The sequence below is a fragment of the Pleurodeles waltl genome, chromosome 8 (assembly GCF_031143425.1).
Source record: "Pleurodeles waltl isolate 20211129_DDA chromosome 8, aPleWal1.hap1.20221129, whole genome shotgun sequence".
Lineage (NCBI taxonomy): Eukaryota > Metazoa > Chordata > Amphibia > Caudata > Salamandridae > Pleurodeles > Pleurodeles waltl.
In genome coordinates, this window is record NC_090447.1 from 1500953999 (window position 1) to 1500965999 (window position 12001).

The 12001-nt window shown below is 42.9% G+C and overlaps 1 protein-coding gene across 11 annotated transcripts in view; it reads left to right on the plus strand.

Annotated features, from left to right (window-relative positions):
- The window catches only part of POU2F1 (POU class 2 homeobox 1), a 511154-nt gene that overhangs the window by 263189 nt on the left and 235964 nt on the right, over positions 1–12001 (plus strand). For 7 of the 11 annotated variants that reach the window (XM_069202748.1, XM_069202754.1, XM_069202756.1 and 4 more), the window contains 3 exons: positions 963–1089; positions 4530–4624; positions 5034–5060. In XM_069202748.1, coding sequence (XP_069058849.1) covers positions 963–1089; positions 4530–4624; positions 5034–5060 — 249 coding nt within the window. The remainder of the gene's footprint in view (positions 1–962; positions 1090–4529; positions 4625–5033; positions 5061–12001) is intronic. The other 4 variants (XM_069202752.1, XM_069202755.1, XM_069202753.1 and 1 more) reach the window with 1 other exon arrangement.

Below are 12001 nucleotides of genomic sequence, written 5' to 3' on the forward strand. Positions count from 1 at the left end.
CCTGTGTTGAGTGAGGGGTCTCCAGGGTGGCATAAGACATGCTGCAGCCCTTAGAGACCTTCCCTGGCATCAGGGCCCTTGCTACCAGTTACAAGGGACTTACCTGGATGCCAGGGTGTGCCAATTGTGGAAACAAAGGTACAGGTTAGGGAAAGAACACTGGTGCTGGGGCCTGGTTAGCAGGCCTCAGCACACTTTCAAATCATAACTTGGCATCAGCAAAGGCAAAAAGTCAGGGGGTAACCATGCCAAGGAGGCATTTCCTTACAACTCCGCTATACAAACCCTAAGTAGACTGAAACATAGACTAAGCAGTCATAGGATGGACGTAAGAGAAATCCACCGGTTTTCTCATAATATGTGGAATGTATATCATTATATTTGAAAAAATGTTGTGTTGACATTCCCTGAGGTAATGGAATTGATCATTTTTGATTAATGGTTGGTATGAACTGTGATTTTGGCAGTTTCCAGGACATTGCCCTTTTATTGATTGGCCCTAGCTTTCAGCAATGCCTTTACCCACCTCCCTGGAGGTTACATAGACGGATCAATTGAATGATTCTTGTACAGCTATCCTTTATATCACCACAATGTTTACCTGGATGGGGGCAAATCCTGATGTGTAAATAAATTGCAATTGTACTAACCACTTTGGTATTGAAGTGCTGAAACTCAAATATTTTTGATATCCTTATGTGTATACTTAAAACAATGGAGTTTAATCATGTAGTGGATCGCAGTGCATGCATGGGCACAAATTGAACTTTCTGTAAATAGCTCTGACAATAAATTTTGCTGGCAAAGAATCTTAAATATTCCCCAGCTATTATACGAGTAAACATCTGTTTCTGATAAACTGTCCGTTACTAGTATGTATTAGTATAGTTTAGTTTGAATGCACTTTTTTTGCAACCGCGTAAATGTCTTTGCTTCAGATTGAAGACTTAATCCTTTTTTAGGATTTACAACAGCTGCAGCATCTTCAGCAACAAAATCTAAATTTACAGCAGTTTGTGTTGGTGCATCCTACAGCAAACCTGCAGCCAGCTCAATTTATCATCTCTCAATCTCCGCAGGGGCAGCAGGGTAAGTAATTTATGTGACCGTTACAACAATGTGTCCGTAAATATTTGATTGATTTACATGACATAAGAGGGAGTTTAATACCTAGATTGCATTCAAGAATTTCAAGGGATGAACTAGGGAAGACTGTACTGAAGTCGCAAGCCAAGCTGTGTGGCTTTTGGTTCTATGATTCTGTAATTGTACTGCCTATATTCTAACCTCTCAATCCACTATGAACACCGTTCACAAGTGCTTAATCGAACCCACACATAAAGCCATGCCCATGGTTCAGTTAATATTGGAGCTAATAAAAATCACTTTCTTGAATCCTTACTTCGTAAGACCAGCAAAGAGATGTTTAGAAAAAAAACTCGGACCAGTGTGTCACATTCCGTGTTTTAAACCTTCCGTGTGGTCTTGTATCTCTGAAGCAAATTTTTTTTACAATGCTGCCAGTTTCATTTCTATTAATCCTTTAGAAAGGGGTAGTTTGTCAGACATCGGCTAGCATCAACCTCAGCTCTAGTCCTACTGACCTCCTGAGTCATTGACAGAATCCTTATTAACTACTCAAGGATGAACACAATCAGCACAGTCGGAGTGGTGAGAGACACTACTGACGTTTCCACAGCAAACTGCCATGGTCTGTTTGTATGATGTACCTCATGCCTGAAACACATTTGTCTGTGCAGGCTCAACAGAAGATGCTGGCCTTGCCCTATAATGGTATTCCTTAAATTGGCCAATGAGTTATAAAAGATGAAGGCTAAAGCACAAACTTTGAAATCTGGTGAATTTCTAAAGGCAGGAATTTTTATAAGCAGCAGACTTGCATTGTGTTCTGTAAGAGAGCACCTGGGTGTAGTGGGTGGTGGTGGAGGGGGAGGGGAAATCTACAACAACTCTTTCAGACTCAAATGTTTTGGGATGAGAGTGTCTCCTGCAATATGTATAGTTCTGTTCCCCTGTTTTGAGTGCCCATCTGCATGTGTCTGGCCCTGACATTTGATTTTCGACTTTAGCCTCATACAAATCTAATGGTGTACAGGGGTCTAGATCGGTCACTTGATATGAGTGAGGTTGTGAACCTGTCCCGTGACCTGGAGGGGCTCAACAAATATGCCTTCTTTGTATAGGCAGTGGATGGCTGTCCCTTACATTTGCTCAAAGAGGTTCTGACCTTCGACCTGCAGGGCTCATCCTAGGTGGTTTCTACTGTATGTGGGAGGAAAACATTTTCAATTCACAGTTGTTCCATTGGTCCTCTCCTCAGCCTCGAGGGAGTTTGCGTGGTAGTCACAGCCCACCTTCACAGGTGAGGAATGCTTCTATTCCTTTACCTCCGAGACTGGGTGCTGAAAGCGAGCTCCTCAGTCATTTGCATACCACCTGCCGACGACCATATTGCATCGGTCGACCTAGGGTTCACCGTCTTAACCCTGTACCCAGTGAGGTGACCAAGTCCTCCCACAATAAAAAAGTAGTTTTCGTGTTTTTACTTCCAGAACATGTCAAAAACATGTTCTACCCATTAAATATACTGCAGCCTGCCTTGGGACTCGGTAGGCCTGCCATAGGGGTGACTTGCGCAAATTGCAGAGGTAGGTTTGGCTCTGTCACTGCTTTAAATGGCAAAGTCGGACTAGCAGTTTAGAACTGCTCTTCCAGTCTGCAGTGGGGAATTGGGATACTCACTTTACCTGTTTCATACCCAGGGTGGCTGAACCAGTGCTGAAAACCCTGGGGTGACTCTCTAACGTACATGCCCTGTGTACCAAATTCCAAGAACTTTCAGGAAAGTTAGCCTATGCCAATTGGGTATAGGTAATGTAAACTTTAAATATAACATTGCTACAGGGCACTCCTTAGGGTTGTTGACCCCTGCAAGTCAATTTCCCTACAAAGCCTGAAAATGTAGGACCTATTTCCAGGGTTTAGCATATAGACTGCAACAGCCTTCCTAACCAGTGCAGTTCTTTCAGGCCACTTTAGTGGGCCCTCGGTGGCTTGTTACCACCTGGCAGGGCCAGGATTCAACACTTTCTCCCTGTTTGGCTATCCTTCCAGTGTGACCGATAGGTCTAGCAACTTGTTCAAAAGTGCTGCTTCCTACCTTTTCTCTCCTCCACACCCAATATTCCTCCCACATCAGAATAGATTTCAGGAGTGCATATGTGTATGCTGCAGGAGGTACAGCTGTTGCTCTGCAAAGGTGCCATAGAGTGTACCTTGCTCTAAGAAAGGTAGAAGTTATTCCAGCTGTTACCTTGTCCCTGAAAAAAGGCTGGGACCTCAGCCCTTGAACACCTTTTTTGCAGAATGGCAAACTAAAACTGCTCACGTTGTCTCAGATCCTTTCTGCCCTGGGCCCAGGAGACCCCCTCCAGACCAAACTTGTCTGATGTTTTATGATATGTTCCATCTCTCTCCAGGCAAGGCCTTTCTCTGGGCACGGTTAGGAGTGAGCTTTCTGCCTTCTTACGGTCAGCTTTCCTTACTTAAATCACCAGTGTGATTCCTTAAAGGCCTACAGCATGTTTCCCTGTTCTTCGTTACTGATGCCCCAATGGGATATTCATCTTTTCCTTACTTATTTATTATACACTCCCTTTGACCCGCCCCACAGCTTTCCTAACGTGGTAAGAATTACTTATTTGTTTGTAATCCAAAATGAAAATGCTTTTGAAACTGTGCAGAATACAAGTGTGCAGCGTCTCTTTGAATACATTACTTAGGTCATGTTACTCTTTTCAAAGTGTGATTAACATTTTAGGTTTAAACGCTGTGCAGAAGACCCTATCTTGACGGCTGGCTGGCATAGTTTTAAAGTTGGCATTACAATAATAAATAAGGATTTTATCATTTTAATATTACAGCTGGACTCCTTTGTTATTAATCTGCTTCTCAGCTCATGTGATTCTTTTGCCCTAGTGAGCAGCAAAATGCTTTACTGCAGGCTCACAATTGGAATTTCACATTTAAGCAACTAGTATCATTTTTGCATGTTAGAGCTGACTTGTGAAAAAATTAAATATGTCAATGAAATAGCTAAATGACGAACATGTTTTGTGTATAGTGAAATGTCATTACGTCCTGTTTGGTGCACCAAAAACTAAACTGGGGAGCCAGATCAAAAGCTGTTTTTTTATTTTAAAGTTGATTCATTGACGCAACTGGATCTAACTAGATCAGCCCTTTTTCATGTGAGCAAATGATGGGCATGTGACCCAGTCTGGCAGAAATTAGGATGTTAAATGCACAAATAAACTGACTGTTATGAAATCTTAAACTTGTGACCTATGGACCAGTATTGAGTGTTGCCTGAATACCCAATGCCCCTCAGTTATAAAATATTTACATATTAATCATTGTCCTCAGGTAAAATATTTTATAACCTTTACCGATCGGCATGATTCTATCATCTTGTAAATTTTCCAGTGAAATATTCCTAATTTTTCCAGGCCTTCTGCAAGCGCAAAATCTCTTAACACAACTACCTCAGCAAAGCCAAGCCAACCTCCTGCAGTCTCAGCCAAGCATCACCCTTGCCTCACAGGTGAGACCTTATCCTGAATGATCTTTGGGTGAGGAAGATTGAAGAGCTGGAAGAATTGCATAGTATACTATGAATGATTAATTTTTGCATGTACTAGCAGGCATTTAAATATACTTCACTTATTTATGCTCTAACTTCAACAATAATGTGTCCTTATGTTCAGACAGATTTAGAGACCTTTTGAATTCCTGAGGTTTGTACTGTGATGAAGGGTCAAGCAAGTGTGTTATCTGATGTCATACTATTTGACTGATCTGTGGTTAAGTGGGTGGAGTATGACAACAAAACGCTCACTTGAAATGTATTTACAGTCAAGTACACATTTATAGGTGGGGATCCAGAGGGGAATGTTAAGTGGTTTGCTATTTTGTGAATCTTGTTTTTTTCTTTTCTCCCCTTTTCTTTTTAGTTATATGGAAATTTGGTTCTTCCCCAGGTTGGCATTACACCATTCACTATTTGGTTTGAGTTCTCTTTATTTATTGAAGATTGTATATATATATATATATATATTCATCCAGTACATTGTTAATCGTACCATATTTAATTGGTTGTGTATGAATATTTGGCTGGTATTCTGCCCAAGGTTTTCCATGTTTGACTTCTCTCTGTTTAATATTTTGGAAACAGAATAGTGTCGAACAACTTGTTGGTCATTGTGCCTATATTTTACACACCCAATACTTGCAGCCATACGTTCTTTCATTGTTCCTAAAGAAGAAGTTGCAGTTATAACGGCACCTTGGACATCATTTCCACTTAAGGAAATCACAGTACCTGCCTCTCCAGTTGGTTTACACTGAGAAATTAAGTTTTATGGTTATCCCATTCCGATCATCTCCAGTTTTCCCACATTTACATTTTTTTATTGTGATTTACTCACTGAAATCATTTGACTGATGGTGCTAAGAGTTGTCAGGTTTGCTCTGAAGCTTGAATGTCAATGAAGCTTATTTAAAAAAAAGTTTATATATAACTCTGTAAGGAAACACAGCCACCTGTATACTTTTAAATTTGAATATAAATGTGTAGAATAAATCTGATACCCGAATTTATCATAACTTCTATGCTCTTCATTTATTGTCTGAAAAAGGGGACTAATGAAAAGCCTCTCAGTAAGATTAACAATTTACATTGCCACAAAACATGGCTCATTATCTTGGTCTCTTGGTAACATACACTTCATCTCCTAATAATTTCTATAAAGCCATAGAAATCCTCTTTTTCCCAAGCTTCTTTAAGGCAGATCTTCGTGAATTTGTCTCTCATTTCAAAACATGTGAACAATTGATGTAGAGTATCACCTTTAAAATATTCAGAGTAATTTCACAAGGTTTCCTGTTTATGTTTTTTAGCTGTATAATAATAGCTTGTTTTTTTTATTTTACAGTGCATCATACTACATCTGCTTGCCTTTATTACCAATTTTATGGGTGGGTCATTTACCAGGCTCATTAAGATTAGTTTATTTTGCTGGGTTTCAAACTTGTGAATTCACAGTTGCAAATATATCAACAGTGAATTTAAACTGCTTGGTGACCCATCTTGGCAGCATGTAACAAACACTGATCCTGCCATCATACATATGTATAAAGACCACAGCGATAGCTGTTTCCTTTACATGGGACCCAGTACGTGTTCATGCTTGACAGACTTTCGTCAAGGCATTTCTGGTATTACTCACCACTTTCCTGTAGGATTTTCAAAATAGATCCTTAAGTTGTTTACTCTTTCCTATAGGTTCCATGAGTGTCTTCTGTCAATGTAGATGTTGGTTTTTGCAGTTCAACCACCTGGCACTATGTGACACAGTGTTAACGCCAGCCATTTATCCTCCAAGAAGCACAGTTGTAACTGATGTCATTGTTTCTTAAAGGTACCACAGTTGCTGATGAACCTTCATATTTCACATGTCATGGACACCAGGATCCAGTGTTCTCAAAGTTTTGACCCTTAGTTTTTAGAATGTCACTCTTCATTTTGATAGAAATTTGGATGGTGGCTCAAAAACGTTCGTTAAGACCTTGCCTGGATTTCATGAGGCAGATGTGAGTGTCTGCCAACATCCTTTTTATATTGAGTCTCTGGGTCCAGGCAGTGCTTAATTTGTAAAATAAATAAGTGCCAGGGTTCTTGTCAGGAGGCTACCACAGCTTGTACCACCTACTGCCAGTGCCATTGACAGTACCTACACTACTACTAACCTTCATACTGCTACAAATGTAAAATTTCAGACTGTTTAATTCCCCCAAAGCTATGAGAATGACTTGGGCAGGAGATATTAGTTGCTTTTAATATATGTTGAATTAATTAACAGCTGTTGTGCTCATCTCTAAATTACACAAACAGCCTAACCATGTCATAAGTGCCGGTGTTGACAATTAAAGTGCTGGTGCCCAGCACCAGAATCCACTGGCTCAAATTAAACACTGGGTCCAGGTGATGACATGGCATCCTGTGGTCTGTACTCCCTGCTCCATCTGAAATGCATATGATTGCGGAATTGGTGTTTTCAGCTACAGTTACAATTTAAATCACAGACTCCTGGTTAGGACAGACGGACCCCTTCACAAATTTGCTCTCGTCACCAGGCTCCACAGTGCGTAACTGATTAGTTTGAAGCAGTGGTGCTGTAGGTGACATCCCTTGCACAGTTCTGGAATTTAGTGTTGGTTGCTGATGCTGCAAATGTTTTTTTTAAGTAAGGTTTTCAGTTTCTGTGTGACTCTTTATCCCTCCTAGAAATACACAGTGCACCAGGACAATTCAGGTTCACTTTAGATTGATTTTACCACTTTTGGTATTGGACATGCTTTTTCGCAGCTCCGGGACCATCACGCTACAGAACGCAAAGTTTCGGATTGCATCCTGCAAGACAAACTGTAGAAAGCTAGCTCTCTATGTGGTGCACTAAAAAGAAGTACACCTTGCATAGAGACCAGTGGATCCCCAATTGGTTTACAGAGGCAAAAGTAGATAATACCAGCGCTCTCTTTTGTGGTAGTGTGGGTGAGCAGTTAGGCTTATCAGAGGGCAGTGCTAAGCATTTGTTGTACTCACTAAGGTAATAAATGGTGGACACACTCAAAGAATAAATCCAAAACCAAATTAGAAAAATAACACTCCTTTTTATATATGTTTTAAAACCAAGAACGTAATTAAAAAGTAGGTACTGTTTCTGTTATGAATTTTCACAGGTAAGTAAAATGTTCAAACCTGTGCACTTTAATGCACAAGTCAATCCTATGAAAGGAAGAGTCAGTGGTGCATAAAGATAGGCATTTTCAGGGGGTTCACCTTCCGGGTCTGGAGTCGTAAATGAAATGGAATAGGACTTAATAAATGATCTGCTACTCTCTGGAGTGTCCAGGCGCTTCGTTTTCATTGAGAACTGCGAAGAACCATTGTTGCTAGACCTGATTGAAGAGCCATGTCTTCAACTTTTTCTTAAACAGAGAGGGTAAAGCTATTGAGCGGAACTGTAGTAGAAGTTTATTTCAGACCACCGATCCCAAGAGGAGAAGGTCCTACCGCCCATACTACAGCGCTGTATCTCGGGGATCTTTGCAAGAAAGCCATGAGCAGATTGCAAATGTTTGGAAGGGACATAAAAGCGGACTCTCCTTCAAATAACCACCACGCAAAAGGTGCAGTGCTCTATGGGCAAGAACCAGTGTTTTGTAAAGGACTCTCTTCTTTATTGGGAACCAGTGCAAGGCCTGCAGATGCGAAGGTACATTTGTTCTAAGAAGCAAAATCCGGAACATACAGGCTGCCACATTTTGGACTACTTGAAGCTTGTTAAGCAAATAGGCTGGCAATCCTAATTACAGAGAATTTCTGTAGTCCAGCCTTGAAGTAATGAGCACCTAGATGACTGCCTTCCTCGCCGACAAGGGAGAGAAATTGTACACATTTTCTTAGTGTTTGCAGAAGCCCATAATACATGCCTGTCACTGATATAACCCGTGGCTAAAAAGAAAGATCTTTGTCAGTTTTGATGCCCAGATTCTTAACTATTTCCCTATGGGGTCCTAGAGACGGGCATCTGCTGGGCACAGGGTCTTCAATTCCGGTGGATTGGGGCTGAAGAATAAGATTTTACTCTTAAGTAAAAAGACGAACAATAGACAAATCTGAATAGACTCTCCCACAGTCTTCTCAGCCTTCCCACATGTGACACTCAGCTATTCACTCAGCTGTTGCATATGTGATTACCTTGGCTCCTAAGGCTTCAGCCAGCTGTGCTAGAGGATAAGCATTAAATTGGGTAGGGCTGATCCCTGTGGCACACTCACTGTTGACTCCTGTTTTTGGGAAATATGGGAGTACCCAAACTTCCTGCTTTCTGTCCTTCAGAAAGGAGGCTAACCACTTCAGAGCTAGTCCCCCAAATTCCAGACGCTTGGAGGCGAGCATGGAGCGTGAAACCGTATCGAAGGCTGCTGGCAGATCTAACAAACTCAGAACGACCTCCCCCACCACCCGCCCGCGTCTAGCGTGGTTCTAATATGATCGGTGACTTCAATCAGGTTGTTCCCCGTACTAAAATTTGGCTAACGCCCGATTGACTGGGATAGAGCAATATATTAGTCTCGAGGTACTGAGACAGCTGTTGATTAGCCAATTTTTCTAATACCTTAGACAGTGCTGGCAGAAGGGAAATAGGCCTGTAATTTGATAGCTCCATGGGGTCATCTGTGGGCTTTTTTAAGAGGGATAGTATCTTGGCCTGCTTCCATGGCATCAGGACTAATGCTGATGTCAGGGAGGCATTAAGCACCTTATTAAAGGCCCCCATTGACTCTTCGAGAGGGATAAGTAGAAACTTTAACAGTGCGACCTTAGTAAAGTAATCCCCCCTGAAGCCTCCTATCTCTGACTCACCTCTGGCTGGCTCCCTAGCACCAGACTTGACTGGATGGCTGTAATCTCTTTTTAAAAAAATATATATTTTTATTGTTTTAACATATAACAAATAATTATAGAAAAAAAGAGATAGATACAGGTGATCAAGTTACATGGCAAGTAGTAACATGTTCTGCACAGCCCTCAGCTATCAGTTCAGGTACTTCCTGGTAAAGATGCCCAGTGGTGCCGGTGCGCGTGCGATCAGGGAGTGGCGTGCGCTGGTTTGGTAGGGCAGGGCACAGGGAGACCGTTTATCTGATCGACCTTAAGAAATTAAGAGTCTATTACTAGGGAAGTATAGGTGAGAGCACAGGTCAGGGGGGTGGGGTGCTCAGCCAGCAAGCGCCGTGGGCAGAGGGGGGCACACAAAGGGGGGTGGGGGGGAGCGCACCGAGCCCCTTTTTTTGGTTTTTTTGTTTTGTTATTATTGTACATTGTTATTGTGTGTTCCTTTGCCAGAAGAGTGTTGAGCTTTCCATGTGCCCGTGTAGTTCTGTGTGCTTTGAGACGCAACCTTGTTATGTTTATGTTAATATGAGGTAGTGTTAACGGGATTGTGGTGTAAAGTCTCGGGATTGCGGTTTTGTAGGATATTCATGGTGGGCGTTCGTCGTCTTTGTTTTCTATGGTTGTTACATGGGGGGTTCCAGGTGGTTAAGCCTTTAACTGGAATCCCCCTGGCCAATAGGAGCTGCAGCATGTCTGCTTCCGCTTTGGCCCATTGCAGCAGCTCAGAACGCCACAGATCGATCCCAGGGGCGGCCGGGTCCTTCCAATGCATGGCTATGAGGCGCCTGTACATCACCAGTGCCAGAGCTATACATCTCAGTGACTGTTTCCGGTTTTTAAGACTTGGAGTTATCCCCAGTAGGCACAGTTCGGGTGTGGGGGAGAGCGTAATGGCCGTCCATTCCGACAACAAAGTTATTATGTCATTCTATGTTGTTTGAACCGGGGGACAGTCCCAGGTCATGTGATAGAAGTTGGCGTCGAGAACAGAGCATCTGGGGCACACCTGGGTTGACTGAGGGAACATGCGCGTAATACGATGAGGGGATAGGTATGTTTGGTGTATATATTTAAACTGGGTATAGCGGAAACGTGGGTTGCGTGATACCTCTTTTATCATGTTCTTAGCTTGGCTCCATGCGTGTTGTGAGAGTGGTGCAGTCAGCACGTTGTCCCATCTGTTTTTTGCTTGTTCTTGTCTGTGTTCTTGGTGGGCTGCTAGGATCGTGTATGTTCTGGATACATTTAGTGGGGTGTCTATGCTGCCCAGTATGTCGTGGAGCGTGGGAGCAATGTTGGGTTCTAAGTTGCCGCAGTTCCACCAGGAGCGTATTATCTGCCTTACTGCTCCAAATGTTATGAAACCACCCTGTCCCAAGTCATACTTTTCGGCAAGAGCATTGAATGTTGGGAGGTGCCCTTCACTATATATATCGCCGATTGTGCGTATGCCTTTATCGATCCATACATCTAGCCCCACCCTTGCAGCTATATTGGCGAGTTTCGAATTAGCTAGTAGTGGAATTTTGGGTGAGTACGGCGGTTTTTGGGCGCCGGCTAGAACGTAGCGGCCCCATATCCAGTGCGCGGTTTTCAATAATATATTGCGTGGGTGTTTGGGGTGCTCACGATTCATCAGGTATTGTAGTAGTCCCGGGTTACCCATTGTGGAGAGAATCAGTTGTGATTCCGCGCTATCAGGGCACCCAAGCCAGGTGGATGTCCACTGTATCTGGGCGGCTGCGTAGTATAGTTCAAGTCTGGGTGCTCCCAGTCCTCCCACGTTCAATGGTTGGTATATTTTAGTTAGTGCTACTCGGCGCCGGCCGGTGCCCCAAATTAAGGCTGTTAATAGGCTATTCAGTGGTTTGAAGAAGGATGCTGGTAAGATCAGTGGGAGGGCCATAAAGTAGTATAATAGCCGGGGGAGGATTATCATTTTTGTTATGGCCACGCTGCCCAGGGGCGAGAGCGGGAGCGAGCACCAGAAGGGCAGGGAGCCTCTGATGGATCTAATTGCTTGACCTAGGTTGCCCTCCCTAAGGTCGCGTGTATCGTGGTATATATTTATGCCTAAGTATTTGAAGGTATTACTGCACCACTTCAGATCGCCCGAGCTGGGAGGCGTCCTGAGTGCTTCAGGGACTGGTCGCATAGGGAATATACACGACTTTGTCCAGTTCACCTTTAAACCGGCTAGAGCGCTGAATTCGCTCAGTAGTTTCAATAGGTCCGGCAGAGTTTCATTGTGATTACGAAGGAAAATAAGGGCATCGTCAGCGTATAAAGATACTATGCGGTATGTGTGATCGTCGCGGATGCCCCATAAAGGGGCAACCGCTCGTAATTGGGCTGCTAGTGGTTCGATAGCAAGTGCGAATAGGAGTGGTGACAGTGGACATCCCTGTCTGGTTCCCCTTTCTATGTTGAATGGTTGGGAGATCGTGTCACCAGTTT